This window comes from Triticum aestivum, chromosome 4A, assembly GCF_018294505.1.
Source record: "Triticum aestivum cultivar Chinese Spring chromosome 4A, IWGSC CS RefSeq v2.1, whole genome shotgun sequence".
NCBI classification, from domain to species: Eukaryota; Viridiplantae; Streptophyta; class Magnoliopsida; order Poales; family Poaceae; genus Triticum; species Triticum aestivum.
In genome coordinates, this window is record NC_057803.1 from 355,672,954 (window position 1) to 355,691,384 (window position 18,431).

Genomic DNA, 18,431 nt, shown 5'->3' on the forward strand with positions numbered 1-18,431 from the left:
GCCAGCACAAGACCATACACCTTCAGAAAGTTGAGAATCACAGGGCACAATGTCTCCATTAGCAATCTTCACTAGTACCTTAGGTATTGGAGTTAGCCCTTGTAACTTTCCAGCTAAGGAAGCATGCAGGAAGGAGTGTGAACTGCCAGAATCCACCAGAAAAACTAGATTTAAACCTTGTAATTGCATCTTCAACTGCATTGTTTTGGTGGACTGAATAGTGGATTCCGGCATATGTTCGGACGTTTCCGGTCCATCAGCATATGTTCGAACGTTTCCGGTGCGCATTGGACACTCCAGTACAAGCAAAGAGCCCACTACATCCCAAAAGACCGGCTTGGAGGGAATGTGGCACTCTCCCTTATAAGGAGCTCCTAATCTCCTCCCATATCCGAGGTGGGACTAAAGTCACTAGCACTGCCCAAGGTCAGGTTCCTGACACCCCACCCCCTAAGGAAGCCGCCCTTAGGGTGGCGTGGGGCTCAGCTCTGATACTAGATTGTCAGGGCTATCTCTCAATTACTCCATGATTACGAATTCGAGCTATAAATCCATGGGGAAAGGGGATCGAGAGGAGAGGAGGGAAACACACACACACACACACGCTATCCTTCCAGTCTTTAGCCGTCCGGCCGCCTACCCTCTACCAGATGAGACGCTCTAGTTATATCATTACAAGGCCAAGGGCCCATTCTGGACCTGCAAGCCGATACGGGAGTTGCGGCTTGCGCTTGGGCCTTGGACTAGGCTTGAGATTGGAACAGTTCTATGCTTCGCGCTTGTCCCGTGCCTTGTCGTTGACATACAGTCGGCACGGTAATCCTGCACCATGGCCCATCGCGACATAGCCAAACTGCCGTCGCCGGCCCTAACGGGGTCTCACAAGGGGAGCTGCTACGGGTACATACATGCCGCTTTCCCTGATTTTCTAAGCCACCGTACATCATCATTAATTGCTTTCCCTGATTTTCTAAGCCAACTTATATCATCATTAATTGCTCCTGGCTCAGATCTAGAGAAGCAGCTGGACGTCCAGTATACAAAGAACACCTGGATGCCAGAGCCAAAACGCCACTATAGTGTTTTCTTTTCTCGTGCACTGATGCTGAAGCCTTGGAGGTTTTTGCACTGCATACAGAAGCAACTAGCTGGCAGCCCTAGTCACACTTGTTGCCTCAATTAAATACAGCTGCCCGCGTAGCGAATTCGCCAAGTATCAATCCGAATATAAGACGTTTTAGATCACTACTTTGATCTAAAACGTCTGATTATGTTTCTACCATTTGAAATTTCATAAAGTGCTAGGGGGTATTCCTACATACTCGTAGAAGAGACCTCATCTCTGTTGCATAGTGCATATACACACAACAGAAAATAATATACATGAGCAGAACAATTGTTACAACGTATCTCATGGCGCACTGCCAGCAGCTTTGTTACAAAAGGACTGCAGTATGAAACCACCGCATGCAATCATCAAAGACCTCTGAAAGCTTTTGCTGACAACAATCTCCTGTTAGTCTGAAAATTTTGAGCAGGTGGAGCCATTCCTGGGATATCTGGGATGTTCTTGTTATGCGGGTTGACAATCTGGTAGGACAAACATGGTGAAATCTTCCGACTCAAATCCAATTTATGCACAGGAAAAAACAGTAGATGCTATGGAAAGTCTCAGTGGGCAATTTTTTTTAACAGAAAATGACTTGAAGGATGGCAAAAATAAATATCTTTCACAGTTCGGTTTATAAGGATTAGAAAAACAGAGCAACAAGATATAACAGCAACAAAAAAAATAGTAGCATCAATGTTCACCATCACTATGTGTGCTCAAAAGTTCCAATGAACCTTGTTTCGCTCCCTAATGTAGTAGAGTGATGCCAAGCCATTATCATTACTATATTAACAAATACTCCCTCCGCCCCAAATTACTTGTCACAGAAATGGATGTATCTAGAACTACAAATACATCTAGATACATACATTTCAGCGACAAGTATTTCCGGACGGAGGTAGTAGTTGAATGCAAAAACTCTCCCGTGGTCTAGTGTAGACAGCTCCAAGGTGAGTTGTCACCGACCCGGGTTGAAGGACTCATCTTCATAAGAATAAAACAGGGGACTTCTTTCCCCTATGTTCTCATTCTTTACAAATACTCCCTCTGTGAACTAATATAGGACGTTTTGTGTCAAGTCTCTAAAATGTCCTATATTAGTTTACAGAGGGAGTACTTGAATGCATGTGCATTTGGTCATGAGCTGGCAATCTTTCATGTCCTCTGGATACAATAGACAAACAGAAATAGCAGAAATTTTACCTTAACAACGATAATTGCAATAACGCCAAAAACTATCAGAGCAAGCAACCCCATGATGCATTTGTCTGTTGCTACCTGCGACAAGGAGAGTTTCCAAATATCAGGTACAGGTGCCACTTCACAAGCACGAATGGGCACACAGAGAGAGGTGGGAGAAACCTGCCGGCCAATCTCTTTCACAAGCTGGCTAGCTTTCTTCAACGAAAAGTGAACCGAATCGAGCTCATTGCCAATTCTCTTCATTTGTTCCGTCTGCAAAAGTATAGGATAATATGTGCTGTCAGAATTATTATCATGTTTCTGGACAAAAACAAAAACAAAAATCAATATCATGTGCATGCATGCTAGAAATTTATCTGAGGAAAACAAGAAAAGTTATGGATACTGGAATGCAGTGTGAGATATGAATCAGTCAATCACAACCTAAATGCAATGTAGGGTAGTATTACATCATAGTGAATTTGGGGGGACGGGGCAACTTTAAGAGTAGATAAGATAAAGTTTTGGAATATCTAGGATGTCTGATGCACATCTATATTATTCTTGTGCAGTGGCACAAGATGTTGAAGCATTCAATACCACCAAGGGAGTTAAATTATATGCTGAATCTTCGTAACACCTCTAGATAATTGACATAAGGTAGCCCTTACAATGAAATATAAGACTTAAATAAAACAGTCAGTTAATAGCAGCACAACATTATGTCTACCTAATTCGAGAATTCTGATGTCCACTGGGTGTGTTTGCGCTACAATCAAACTTTGTATATTTCACTCCAAAAAAGCTGTGCTTTCTCATATAAATCATGGATGGGTACCATGCAATAACAAATACATTTATGTTTACCTCTGATTCTTTTAATAAAAACATACAAGCTCTTTCTAGTGGAGAACAGATTTTTAAAATCTGCTTTAATACAGAAGTACTGAATAGGTATGAAAAAACAATTTTTCTATGCAACTACTAAACACACATTTACGCCACAAGAAACGAGCATGGAAGGGGGAAAATTTGCTGTTTAAACTCCAGAAAATCTTGCCTGCTGTGTTAATGTTGTAGCAGTTTGAGATCCAACTTCGACAGTTTGCGCAACAACCTAGACAAGAAAAAACTTTAAAATTGCCATAAAGAAAATCGTTCAAGAGTATATATAGTTTAGAAAGCAACCATTTTTGAACGTGCAATAGCTTCGTCTGTTTGATCCATTTGGTTTCTTCCAGAATCAACGAGTTGTTGATTCGTCATAGCTGCATAGCCAGGTCCTTCCATAAGAACCAACATAAATATATGGCTTGGAAACTGACACTTCTTTTTATATATGATGAAAATAATATGAAATGGTAAAATCTTGTGATAATCATTTTGGTCTTGGGAAAATATTCTACTTCAAGCATTATCTTTGTTTCACTATAATACCGAATCTGGAGCCAATTAAGATAACGGTCTAGATTACCATTCTCGTGCAAAAAAGGTTATTTTTTTCACTGGAGACATGAACCAAATTAAGATAAAATTGGCTTATAAAATGGAGCACAACAGATAAATGATACCTTATCGACATTCCGTGTGGTTATATTCAGCAGAAATTATGAGAAACTCCAATAAACCATGAGTTCACGATGTCACACATCCATACTCCCATATATCACATCAACTCATCAACAAAGAACATAGCCTATACCAATATAAAGTCAGAACTACTGTAGTTATACTGGCAAAAGTCAGGAAATCAACTAATCCCATTGTAACTTATTTATACATTGGAATGTTACTGGTATCATTGCAGAGAAAACTCATCAGTAAGGCATATGATAATCATAGACTTAGCGATATTATTCGCAAGAGACTAAACACAGCTTAAAAGGCCTCAGTTAATTTAACCTGATGCCATTTGAATATTGTCATCTGCGGCAGGCTCACTACTTGTACCACCCATATCAAAGAGTTCAACCCGCTTGTTGTTACCAAGGCTACTTTGGTATCTGCAAGAGATCTGTAGTTAGTTAGCATTATCTTTGAAATTCCAGATGTTACTGTTAAGGAGCATTAGTATTAGGTCTAGGAGTCCTATTAGGCTATGTTTCCTTTCCTTGTACCCCAAGTCTTGTGTAATATATATATGCCCCTTGGGCCTCGCAATGCAATCAAGTTGCATCCATAACAGTTACAACGAAGGAATTCAATAAATAATACTAATACTCCTTAAGATTACGTGGAGCATATCAGCAACTTATTGCACAAAACAAAATGTATACTTACGTCTTCCTCAAGGTGACATAGGAGTTCAACTCTTTGATCTGTATAGTGAATAAGAACTGATTACAGAAGGGTGCAAATGGCATACAACAAAGAGCCTACTGAAATGATGTACTGACCATATACTGTTTTCTGTCATTTAGCTGCTTGTTGACTTCAGGAGGGTTCTTTGACTCCTCGACTTTCAGAATACGATCAAACTCTTTGATCAAGCTGCAAAGACAAATATGAACTTTACGCATTACATAGAGCATGGCACATCCATGATTGTATCCAGCAAAGGGAAAATTGTCATCAAATGACACAAATCAGATAGTATTGCACCACACAGCCAGTTAACTGCCAAAGTTTCAAGCTAAGAATAAAAGAACTGAAGGATGAATATATGAGAAATTAACACCAGTGTAAGACTGTCAAGATGAAAGTAAAAAAGAAAGACTTTACAGTAGCAGATTTAAGACTGAAGAATGCTGTCAGCCTGGCATACCGCTTGCACTCCTTCATTTTCCCTGTAAGATCCTCCAATTGTTTAGCTTGCCTATTAGAATCTTTAATCTTGTCCATCTTTTGGAACCCATTTCTGCACATACAGAAAAGGGCACGTGAATAAACGACTTAACTAGGCAGGTAAATTAATTTGAGTATTTCAGTAAAATCAATAAAGCTTTAGAACATGAGTTTGATAATTTACATAGGTGTTTGTATTCCACTATTGAGGAGACTCAGATTAACCTCAAGAGAGCTTGTACATTGCTACACTTAGTTATCGAAATAAGATAAGCACACTGGTAGTTGCAGCATGTCATTCAGAATTCAAGCTAGAAAGGAAGAATTCCCGATTATGGATTTGCTGGAACCAAACTTAGCTAGAATTAGGACTTTGTGAATGCAAAAATCAAGATAACCCTGCCCCGTCCACATTTACTGAAATTGTGCTTTTAGGTTTCAATGGCCAATACTATATTGTAACATTGACACCAAAAAACAAAGGCTTGAGAGGTACTCAGGTTGCCCAAAGTTCAAACATCCGATGCACATGCGTTGGACCATTATATATCAAAATTTGCATGTGAAAAATGGTATTTATCTCTATTCATTTTAATCATCAAGATAATATAAGAACGGTGAATTGAATCATTGCTTCATTGATAATGAGCAACTCTGTGATGAAAATCTGAATTAAGTATTTCCGACTTCTGACATGTGATCAAGGTAACCACACCTGTCTGAATTGTTCCAGCAAGCTGTACGTAGTTCACAATGAAGTTATCGATAGTAAATAGTGACAAGCAAGGAGACTATGCTGAAGTCACCAGTACAGAACTTCAGGTTTCTGCTCAAATACCTTATCTATTACTCCCTCCGTTCCATAATAAGTGCCGTGGTTTTAGTTAGAACTAAAACCACGACAGTTATTATGGAGCGGAGGGAGTATGTTTCTCCCGTACTGATGATCTCTACAGTAAGTCTAAATTATGACAGCAGCTGTAAATTTCACATGAACGACTCCCAGACAGGTTGACAGTTCAATGAGCTAGACAATTGTGCAGTAAGCCATCAAATCCTATACTAAATTACATCCATCATTCCATCACAAAACTCCCCACGCTAACTTATTTCTCTCCTTTGCTATACCAGTATAACACATGAGCGAGTAACTGTAAGCAGTGACAACCAAAGCAGGTAAAGAGGTCACAATTGCACCAGCATTCAGAGCTCCAGTTCCACTACCGAAACACATCTTTCCCTTAACGCGTAAGCGGATAGCACCGCTCCGAGGTAGCAAGTATTCCCTCCGTTCCTAAATATAAGATTTCTTAGAGATTTCAAAATAGACTACATACGGAGCAAAATGAGTGAATCTACACTCTAACATACGTCTATATACATCTGTATATTGTCCGTATTTTTATATTTAGAAACGGAGGGAGTATTGGGGGATAACTGAAACATTAAACTCTTCCTTTTTGGCGAGAAAGAAAACTGAGACAGTAACTCGAGGGTGAGGTATACAGGGGGACTCACTGGAGTGCGCGGAAGATGTCCTGGATCTCTCCATCCATCTGCTGGAGCTCCGGGGTCATGGGCACGTCGCTCGCCATGGGTGCCTTCACCCGCCTCCACGCTTCCTCCTCTATCCGGCGCAAACCCTACCTGCGGGGGGTGGGGGGAGGACGACGACGAGGAGAAGGGGGAAAGAAAGAGGCAGTTTTTTTGATCTAATAAAAGAGAGAGAGACTGAGAGAGGCAGTTGTCGTGAGTTGGTGCCTAGGGCTCGGCTCCGGCAAATCCTATTTAGCGCTGCAGGCGCCGGTTTCTTCTATTTCTGCAAACCGGCGCCTGCAGGCTCCTTAGCTGGGCTCGGCCTATTTAGCGTTTCCTTTTATCTGTTTTAAAGTGCAAAAATGGCGCCAGCCAAAGAATCAAACTCTAGACCTCTTAGTTCTCAGCGTAACGACCTAACCACTAGAACCATCGTGAACTTATGGATTGAAACTGCTTCCGTCCTTTTTGTTCTTTGCTAGTAGTTCGCATCTCTTTTTCTTTTTTCTATTTTTCTGTCTTTTTTCCTTTTCTATTTATTTCTTTTTCTGAAATGCGCGATTGTAAATCCAGGAACTTTTTCTTCATAATCAACGAACGTTTTTTCAACAATCCATGAACTTTTCTCCAAATTGATGAACTTATTTTTCAAATTTGATAAACTTTTCTCAAATTTAATGAACATTTAAAATTCATTGAACTTTTTATGAAAATCAATGAACTTTTTTCGATTTTCGATGAATTTTTTTCAAATTTCATGAACTTTATCTTAAATTCGATGAACTTTTTTCAAATTTGATGAACTCTTTTCAAAATCAATGAACTTTTATCAAAATCGATGAACTCTTTCTCAAATTTGGTGAACTTTTCTCAAATTCAATGAACTTTTTTTTAAAATTCAATGAAATTTTTTCAAATTCATGAACTTTTTCCATTTTTGTGAAGTTTTCTTTTCAATTCATTGTTTATGTGAATGCTTTTTAATATTTATGTTTTCTTTAGTCAAATAATCCATGGTTTATGTGAATACTCTGTTTTCCTTATGTAATCAACGAACTAAACATGGTGTAGTGGTTAACTCATGTGGGGGGCTACTGGGCGTCGGGAGTTCGAGTCCCACGTCTCCTCGAATTTATTTGCATTCTCCTTTTGCTTTGTAGCACGTTGCTGGGCCGGCCCACTTCGCGTCCGTGCGAGCGCCAGCGACGCCTACAGCGCTCAATATGAGCTCCCCTCGGCTCCGCGTACCGCAATGGCCTGTTAGCTGGGTTTACAATACTAGTTCTAGTGGACCCGTTGCATCAAATGGCCTAAAGATCTGTTGAATTTATGTATGAACTGAAGAAAAAAATATAGTTTAGTTGGATTAGTTATGGGTAAGCACATATGATACAAATTTAAACCCTCTTAAGAAAAAAGAATAAATCATCTTTGTTGTCTATAATAAAATGTATAATAACATTACCCGTTACGTCAAACAAAAGAGTTATTTGAAAATAAATGCTTGACAATTTGACAATAATAAGGATCCTTTTAATATTGAAAATTGAAAGAAACATAGCCTCAAACTATGTAATAGAGTTTTCAAAATGCAGGCATTCTCTTTATACAATTTTGCTATGTTAGATGGGACTTAGGAATCCAAGTCATGCTTTGTCCTATACGTTGTTGGTAAACTCTCCCCTCCCACTCCTCTGGATCCATAGAATTTTGCCTTCACAACCCTTTATATATGTCAGATGCACTGTAATTCCTACATTTTTGAAAGGAGCTGAACAAACAATGCCTTGCACGACATTTTTCTTTTGCTCCGTGATGAAGCCACTTTCTATAGCCATCTCTTCTTTTTTGAAGGGAACGGGAAAAAAATATCCCACGCCATGTTTATGACATGTTGTTCCATAATACTCCCTTCGTTCGAAAATAAATGTCTCAACTTTGTACTAAGCTTGAGACACTTATTTTAGAACGATGGGAGTAGAAGTGCAAACATGAAATGGGAAATCAATTGAGGACCTGTTGCGCCCAATGGCGCAGAGTCCCATTTGAAACCATGTGCACGTAAAAAATATTTGCATTTTTCAGTAACTTTACATTTGACCAAGCGCAGAAACCATGTCAAATCCGAACTGCTGGTAAAATTAGGTTTTAGCAACCACTTATGGTACTCTTGCATTCCCTTATACAATGTCACTATGAAAAATACATTTTGCATCTATACAAGGCCATTAACAGAAATCAATGCAAAAATTAATGATGTTCCTCCTACTAGCAACTTGTTTAATACTTGCATGCATGCTGTCATAATGACAATCAACTACTTCATTCTCATTCCTTCCTTACATGCATGTTGCGTATTAATGATCCTGATTAACAAAAAGAAAAGTTAGCTTGCAAAGCAGTCATTAAATTTTACCTTGGTACCTGTATTCTAAGTTTATGGCCTTGTATAAGGAATGAAGGGAGTAGCAATTTTACCTATGTGAAGGCAAGTCCGAGGTAGTTATTATAAATATTTGACAAAGGAAGAAAACATCCAACATGTGAAACTTTTCCTAAAACTAAAGCAACATCATATACATGAGCAACATCAGATTAAACATAAGGTTAAGTATAGATCTTATCTTGTAGAGAAAAGGAACAAAATAAAATGGGAACATTGCATATATGGCAAAATAAAAGTGTCGAAGATCACTGCTACTTCTTGAGCTTGCGTTGGTTTTTCCCTTGAAGAGGAAAGGGTGATACAGCAAAGTAGAGTAAGTATTTCCCTCAGTTTTGAGAACCAGGGTATCAATTCAGTAGGAGACAACGCACAAGTCATCAAATACCTGCATAAACAAACAACAACTTGCAGGGGTTGTCAATCCCTTCACGGTTACTTGCAAATGTGAGATCTGATAGAGATAGATAAACGGTAAAGTAAATATTTTTGGTATTTTTTGTTTATAGATCGGAAAGTAAAAGATTGCAAAATAGTAGATCGGAAACTAATATGATGGAAACTAGAATTTGTATGATGGAAAATAGAACTTGTATGATGGAAGATAGACCCGGGGGCCATAGGTTTCACTACAGGCTTCTCTCATGATAACAAATAATACGGTGGGTGAACAAATTACTGCCGAGCAATTGATAGAAAAGCGCAAAGTTATGACGATATCTAAGGCAATGATCATGAATATAGACATCGCGTCCGTGTCAAGTAGACCAAAACGATCCTGCATCTACTACAATTACTCCACACATCGACTGCTATCCAGCATGCATCGAGAGTATTAAGTTCATAAAGAACGGAGTAACGCATTAAGCAAAATAACATGATGTAGAGGAATTAACTCAAGCACTATGATGAAAACCCCATATTTTTATCCTTGATGGCAACAATAAAATACGTGCCTTGTTGCCCCTACTGTCACTAGGAAAGGACACTGCAAGATTGAACCCAAAGCTAAGCACTTCTTCCATTGCAAGAAAAACCAATCTAGTGGGCCAAATCAAACCGATAGTTCGAAGAGAATTACAAAGATATCAAATCATGCATATAAGAATTCAGAGGAGATTCAAATAATATTCATAGATAAGCTGATCATAAATCCACAATTCATCGGATCTCGACAAACGCACCGCAAAAAGTATTACATCAAATAGATCTCCAAGAACATCGAGGAGAACATGGTATTGAGAATCAAAGAGAGAGAAGAATCCATCTAGCTACTAGCTATGGACCCATAAGTCTGAAGTAAACTGATCACGCTTCATCGGAAGGGCAATAGAGTTGATGTAGAAGCCCTCCGTGATCGAATCCCCCTCCGGCAGGACGCCGGAAAAGGCCCCTAGATGGGATCTCACGGGTACAGAAGGTTGTGGCGGTGGAAAGGTGTTTTCATGGCTCCCCTCGTTGGTTTGGGGATATAAGAGTATATATAGGCGAAAGAATTAGGTCGGTGGAGTCACGATGGGCCCACAAGGGTGGGGGCGCGCCCTACCCCCCTGGGCACGCCCTCTGTCCTTGCGACCGCCTCGTGGCTCTTCTGACTTCATCTTCAAGTCTCCTGGTTGTCTTCTGGTCCAAGAAAAATCATCGCGAAGGTTTTATTTCGTTTGGACTCCGTTTGGTATTCCTTTTCTGAGAAACTCTAAAACAAGGGAAAAAACAAAAATTGGCACTAGGCTCTAGGTTAATAGGTTAGTCCCAAAAATAATATAAAATAGCATATTAATGCATATAAAACATCCAAAACAGATAATATAATACCATGAAACGATCAAAAATATAGATACGTTGGAGACATATCAACCACCGGTCTGGCGGTGCCATTCTCAACCGCATCGGACGAATTTGAAAAGGTAAAAGAAAATCAAACATGGGAAGCTTATCGCCCATCCAAAAAATCCCAGTCTCAATACATGAAAACATCATGCGCATGGCTATCATACATCGTATCATCAGAAAGCAATTTTTCAATTGATAGGCCATGTGATAACTAATTGAAGCCTGGTATTTCTATTCACACGACAGACATAAATAACTATCCCTTATAAGCCTACAATGAAGGAAGAGAATTTGTAGTATCTGGGTGCACCACACCCCTATACGAACATTATGTTCAAAAAATACCGAGATTTTTTTTAAAAAAATCTAGGGTTTTGGGATATGAATCCTGGGTGTCCAATCTACTTCCATGTGAAACTTTGTGCAAAAATATCAGGAAACGTATATGTGGCAAAAAAGACAAGAAAATTCCTATGTATAGACAAAACCTGTTTGGATGGATTTTAGTGTGTACTGTATTTTGCTAGGGAGTAGATTGGGCACCCAAGTTCGAGATCCCAATATTTTAGATTTTTTATTTTCCCTGCTATCTTTTGAATTTAATTTTCATATAGGGGGTGGAACCCAGGTGCTCCTATGTATTTCCCTACAACCCAATCACTAATTTCTCCATCATCTACTGCCAACAAAATATGACCTTCTTGTGTACATCAGACCAACAAATTAAGGTGTGGTTTTAGAAGTATTTTGGATTCACTAAAGCAAATGGTCGTCATAGCACAAGGTTCCTTCCAGCCTCCTGTTGCAGCCTAACACTCCTGAAATGTTTTGAAATTCTTCGTGTTACCTTTATGGCTACGAGATTTACATACGATTTAGGTATACATAAGGATCTTCACTCAAAAAGCAAAGATACATTGTACGCTGGAAAAGAAAAGCAAAACCAATCAATGAGCATTCCATCTTTTTTTCTCAACACCAAATTATTAACTATTAGTCCAAATGTTTCCTCAAAAACAGGGTAGAGGCAATATGTGAGATCATAGTTATATACTGATACGTCTCCAACGTATCTATAATTTATGAAGTATTCATGTTGTTATATTATCATTCTTGGATGTTTTACAATCATTTTATAGCAACTTTATATCATTTTTTGGGACTAACCTATTGATCCAGTGCCCAGTGTCAGTTGCTGTTTTTGCTTGTTTTTTACATCGCAGGAAATCAATATCAAACAGAGTCCAAATACCACGAAACTTTTTGTGGATTTTATATGGATCAGAAGACATCCATTGGGCCAGAGCAGCACCTGGGGGTTCCCCGAGGGGGGCACAACCCACCAGGGTGTGCCTGGGGGCCCAAGCGCGCCCAGGTGGGTTGTGCCCACATCGGTGGCCTCCCGCACCCCCTCTTCGCCCTATAAATTCCCAAATATTCCAAAAACCCTCAAGGTAACCCTAGATCAGAAGTTCCGCCACCGCAAGCCTCTGTAGCCATGAAAAACCAATCTAGACACCGTTCCGGCACTCCGCTGGAGGGGGAAATCATCACCGGTTGTCATCTTCATCATCTCGGCGGCCACCATGATGAGGAGGGAGTAGTCCACCCTCGGGGCCAAGGGTTTGTACCAGTAGCTATGTGTTTAGTCTCTCTCTCTCTCTCTCGTATTCTTGAGATATCATGATCTTGATGCATCACGGGCTTTGTTAATATAGTTGGATCATATGGTGTTTTCCCCCTCTATCTTGTTGTGATGAGTAGACTTTTCCCTTTGAGATTTCGTTTTATCGGATTGAATACTTTTATGGATTTGAGAGCACTTGATATATGTCTTGCATATGAATACCCTAGTGACAATGGGGTGTTATATTGATTCACTTGATATATGTTTTGGCACTCAACTCGCGGATTCTCGAGGTGGCTGTCACACCCTGATTTTCATGCCACAACACTTAAGCTAATAAATCATGATAAAATGTGGTTTGACAAAAACTTTTGAGTGTTTTGTCTTTGCTTTGATTGAATGTCTGACTGCTGTTTGCAAGTGCTCTAAAAATCAAATAAATCCTCCAACTCCTATACTTCATCTCCTTGCTCCAAACCCTCGAACCAATGATCATGCCATGTGTATAGGACATAAAAATAATTTCTTACAAAAATAATTTGGCCAAATAGTATTTTCAAAAATTAGTTTTCCAAAAACCCCTGAATTGAGGTTTGTACTGCAAGTACTTAATTCAGGGCAGTAAAAATCTTTCCAAAAATATATTTGACTCCTATTAGATATAGGACACCCAGAAAACACAAAAATATGATTTTAAAAGTTACTTTCCTATTTTATTTAAAGGCTTTTTTCTTAAGTCCAGAAATGGTCTTTAATAGGTAAAAAATATGTTAATGCTTTAAAAATATTTGGGAAAAACTAGGGAAACTCAGTAGACATATATTGTCCATATATAAGAGTTTCACCACATGGTCATGTTCAAGATATTGGTCAAATCCCTCAAAAACCCTTTCTGGATATTTCAAGCTTTTGAAATATTTGCAAAGGAAATGTTCCCCAAAAATTTCAAGAAAATCCTAGCATGTAACATATGACATGTTTGATGATCTTGCCAAGTCTCATGTCATGGAGCATAGTATAACCCCATGAAACCCTCTCAAAACCACTTCTGTCCTTTTTCAAGTTTGAACAACTTTGCACTGTCAAACATGTCCAAATGCTCTCAAACTTGGTGCACATGCTAAAATGGTGTTAAAATGCATCTAGACCAAATGGCACAAGTTGAAGAGAATGTTATCTTGATCAAAGTGCCCCAAAACCATCTTTGCCTAGAACCAAATTTGAACAACTCTACATTGGCAACTTTCTCCTTTTTATCTCAACTTTTGTGGACATGTTCATGACCTCAAATGATGACACTACACTAGGTGGTGCATCAAGGAGAATAGATTTGCATGACTAAATCTTGAAAAGTCCACTTCTGCTAATTTCTAGGGTTTACCAAAGTTGCATTGTCAACTTCCTCCAAATGAGCTCCAACTTGGTGATCAACCCCATTTCTATATGACACTTGATCCTGTTAATCTTCATGTCATTTGGAATCCATTTGCTTGCCCAAACCACCATCAAACACCTTCTGGCAGAAACCTAAAATGCATGTTTCGTCCATTTCCACTAATCTCCATGAGCTCAACTTGTTCCCACAGCCCCATCTGGTCCTCCTCTAACCCCTGCATCTTTCCCTTCCCGAGGAGCCATGATGATGGGGGTGAAAAGCTCTTTTTCCCTCTCTGGACAGCACCATTTCTCTCTCTCTCTCAACCTCCCTCCTCACTCCAGTGGATCCCCAGGGAATCCAATGCCATTGCCACATTGTTTACTCCCACCTGCAGCTTCCAGACACAACTGGGCGCGTGAGGACGCGAGAAAAAGCCGCGGGTGCCGGTCATTTGCGCGCTCTGGAGCACATCAGCGTGCTCCCGACCGTTGACGCCGCGCTCCCCCACCACCTCGAGCCTCCCCCTCGCGCCAGTCGAGGTGCCTCGACGTCCGCAACACGCCACGCCCCTGGCCCCCTCCTCCTTCTCCCTCCTGCTGCCTCCTTTCGCACGCGCGCCGGCCGCCTGAGAGATCCAATGGACGAGCTCACACGTGCAACGCCCTGACACTTCCCCGCTCCTTCTCTCCCTTCCTCTGGGCGTAGACCACCCCTACAAACACCCTGGATACGCCCACGTGAGCCCCCGTGGCTTGCAACGACGGCAATAGCCTCGCCAGCGCATGAGCTCATGGTGCACCTCACCCCCTTACCTTAAAAGGCCACCCCGAGCTCTCTTTGGTTTCCGATGGCTCTCTCTCCCTCCTGCACGTCATCCTGACCGGCTCACTCCTCTCCTCGCGCCCTCCATAGCCCTCCATGGCCGGAGAGCCGCCGCCGGCTTCCACCTAAATTCAACCGAGCCCGAGCTCTTCTCCCTCTCCTCTCTCCACCAGCAGGCTCCCCTAAGCAAGGCGGAGCTCCCACGCTCTTCCCCTCGTCCGAGGACGCACCGTAGCGCCGTGCCCAATCTCGCCCGACGCCACCGTCCGCCGGCATCCAAGCCGTCGTCGCCTCGACCATCCCCGGCAGCCGTGGCATACACGAATGGATGCGGCGCTCGACGCCGAACTCATCCATAGCCAGAGCGTCGCCGGAGGTGCTCCATAGCACCAGCAGTCGTCGTCGGGGCTCTCTGCTCCCTCGGCCAAGCGAGCGTGCGGGAGGAAGACGAAGACGATGACCTGCGGGCGGGCCCCGCTCGTCGGTGGCTCCACCCACCGGGCCACGCTGGCAAGTGGACACGAGTCCAGCTCGGGGTTGCCTCCCGTGCAAGAAGGCGTATTACCTCGGTACGCCTTCCACGTTGCCCCTGTCACCCGCGCAACCGAGCAACTGGGACGGCCCATGGCTATCTCTCGCCGGTGCGCAGGATAAGGGTAATGCCTTATATTTCTTTTTATTCTTTTCTAGTGAGTTTCTAAAATCCATAAATAATTCAAATTAACTCCAAATTTAACGATTCAAATTTCTAGTAGTTTCTAAATTCATTCCCTATCACATGGTGCTACTTGCACATTTTTACAGAAATAGTTCTTTCACAAATAATTATTAAATCCTATTTTTCCATTTCTTTGATAAACTTTAGAAAATCACAGAGAGACCATTTTTTATCCAAATTCCATGATTCAAATCCTAAATGTCTATAAGTTCAAAACTTAGTTTTTGAACATTTTTACTAATACTTTCTGTATCACCTCAAATAATGGTCTATTTCTTCATATATAGCCAACTTTGCAAATTCATAGAGAAATCATTTGAACTCCAAATCTAGTGAAACCAACTCCTAGGTGCCTCAAGAATCATTCTTTGTTAAATGGGTACCTTTTCTCATTTTCCAAAATAATTCTTCTGTACACTTCTTGCAATTCCATAAACCCCTTGATTCCATCATATCATAATGTTCAAAAATAACCACTGACCCAATTCCAATGAAACCACTCTGGTTATTTTTCATATAACCAGAGATGTCCTAGAAAAGTCAAATTAATATTTTAGAGCACTTTTATTTCCTGCCTTGTTGTGTTGCTTATTATGGTTGCTTTCAACGATAGTTGACGAAGTAGACGAAATGCTTGGAGTTGGACGAGAGATATTTGAAGACCTCGAAGACTTTGTTAAAATAGGCAAGCAGCCCTTTGACCATGATGAACCATTTTACATCATGATGGCATTTTCGTTGCTTCACTAAGTGCATGATATACCTTGAATGGCAACCTTGCTAGGCTTGCCTCCGTTGCATACTCCATTGATACTTGCATTGTTCATGACTCTACCCTTGCTTAGTTGTGTTGGTGGGTTGTAGAAATATGCTATAGTAAATGGCTACGCAAAGTGGGTCAGGGTTATGCATGGAAAGAAACAAGTGTGGGTTGACATACTTGCAAACAGCCCAGTGGGTGGCACTAATGCCCCTGGGAGATGATGATGAACTAGGTCACTACTTGGTGGAGAGGTAGTGTACCGAGGCTCGATAAAAGTGTTGTTTACAGAGATGGATTAGATTTAAGATTTGTCGACTGTTCCAACCTTACATGCGCAAGCACACTACCCTTGTATGGGAAAGGGCATTATTGATTACCTAGGCCGATACTAGCTTGGAGCCCGCATTACTAGTGATGGGAGAGTTGTTGGCGCGCTCTCTCGGGACGGGGCCGTGCCAGGTAGGGCGGCCAAGAACATTTTTATGGGGCACCGGACACACCGTCGGTACCCCGTGCCAGTGGTATGTGATGAATATGGGAGCGAGGCTCCACCATTTTTAAAGTTGTGAAATGTTGGGCACGGGGGTTACTACCAATCGAGTGGACTCCATGCTAGTGTCGTCTAGGGAAAGATAGTGATCGGGTGCTTACCCTGGGTACTTGAGGTACCGCGGGTCATGGATGACACGGAAGCTCCCCGGATCTTGTGGGTAAAGTGTGCAACCTCTGCAGAGTGTAAAACTATTCGAATAGCCGTGTCCACGATCAAGGACAGTTGGGTGGTGCTGCTTAGACTACGTCCATATGTTTCTGACAAACAACACGGTTTGGTAAATCTATTGACGTGATTCATGAGGAAGTCATGATGAGCTTGAGCATGTTGTCAGAGTAAATAGCCATGGGTAGCCTAGCCGGCTTCCCCTAGCCCTTCTGAAAAAATTACGAGCCTGTCCGGCTCTCAAGAATCCAAGACATGGGGCCGCCTTCCCCTTGCTGGCTGTCACCCAGGCCGGTTTTCGGAAGGCGGCCCGACTTTAGCCCTGGCAAAAGAAGCCACGGGAGGGCCGGCTTCTAGAAGCCGGCCGTGAGAATGCCGACTCCAAGAAGCCGGCTCCCACAAAGCGGTCGAGACCATACCCTCAAAGTTTGCATCCACCTAACGGCGATGTGACAGGGCGCGGCTACAGTAAAGCTTGCCACCCCCAAATCCCGGAGCACGACCAACACAGTGCGCCGTACGGGTGACCATGACCCGTCCGGCGCAACACTGTTGCCATACCGACCCTGATGCCATCCACGACGGACTACCAGCGTGGCCCACAGGCGGTGGGTCCCTTCGGGCAGAGAGACACCCAAAGGCAGCCACACCTCCCCCAGTCGGCCCAAGAGAGAGCCGGCTCCCCGCAGCCGGCTTGCCGCCTCCCTCGAAGGAGACGCCCCATTAAGGAGACAAGACGCGGTGAGGCTACAGCGATCGCCCGCCGGGCGGCGGCACTGTAGCCACGCCTACCACGACGAAGCCCACGTCACTAAGATAGAGCAACAGTGACCAGCCACCAACCAGATCCTGGACGGTGGGGCCTGCCTGTCGACCAAGGGGCCGGCAGCCGGCGGGACCCACCAGTCGGTGGGCCCCAGCGGCCGGCGCAGAAGCCGGCGAGCGCAGTCACAGACGGCTGGGCCCCGCGCCCAGTCGGATTACCATTGTACCCCCGGGGGGTAGGCCTATATAAACCCCCCGGGGCGCCCATGCAAAGGGTTGGACCCCCAGCTAGTTTTAGACACCACACAAGGAGAAGAAGCAAGCTAGCCGTGCCCTTCTTCCTCCTCCCACCGAACAGCTCAAGGAGCATTGTGTAGCTACTTGTCCATCTAGTGATCATGCGGAGACCCCGCAGAGCAGCAGTAGGGGTGTTATCTCCACGGAGAGCCCTGAAGCTGGGTAAGATTCGCCGACGTGCATGTCTTCGCCTCATCCCGTTTCCAAGCACCGGCGACGTCTTACTGGCTCCCACAATGATAAGCCACCCGTTGGCATATGTCGCACCTACCACCCGACATTTGGCGCCCACCATGGGGCCAGGTGCACCGTCGTCCGGAGACCTGTTCTGGACGGGAACCCTCTTCCTCCCCAGCGAGCGTAGCTAGCCCGGCACGCCCGATGGCGCTTGCCACGACGCACTGCAAGGCGTCACCAGCATCTGCGCGGCGAGCAGCCTCGCCAATCTCCTCGA

At 42.8% G+C, this 18,431-nt stretch overlaps 1 protein-coding gene across 1 annotated transcript; it reads right to left on the reverse strand.

Moving 5' to 3' along the window:
- Positions 1 to 1,158: 1,158 nt before the first annotated feature.
- On the reverse strand, positions 1,159 to 6,846 carry LOC123086093 (novel plant SNARE 13). Its single transcript, XM_044507796.1, has 10 exons — positions 6,596 to 6,846; positions 5,058 to 5,150; positions 4,690 to 4,783; positions 4,574 to 4,611; positions 4,196 to 4,296; positions 3,482 to 3,561; positions 3,354 to 3,410; positions 2,474 to 2,566; positions 2,315 to 2,389; positions 1,159 to 1,590 (listed from the first exon to the last, which is right to left on the reverse strand). Exons 1-10 carry the CDS (start codon positions 6,670 to 6,672, stop codon positions 1,477 to 1,479), a joined length of 822 nt encoding a protein of 273 aa, XP_044363731.1. The 5' UTR covers positions 6,673 to 6,846; the 3' UTR covers positions 1,159 to 1,476.
- Positions 6,847 to 18,431: the final 11,585 nt, after the last annotated feature.

Bases quoted from the DNA above. Each gene is read 5' to 3' on its own strand.
- LOC123086093 (XM_044507796.1), bottom strand. From the start codon at position 6,672: ATGGCGAGCGACGTGCCCATGACCCCGGAGCTCCAGCAGATGGATGGA. The intron at 5,151-6,595 runs GTGAGTCCCCCT...CTGTATGTGCAG, and splicing joins GACATCTTCCGCGCACTCCA to AAATGGGTTCCAAAAGATGG. The intron at 1,591-2,314 runs GTAAAATTTCTG...TTGTCCTACCAG, and splicing joins TTGCAATTATCGTTGTTAAG to ATTGTCAACCCGCATAACAA.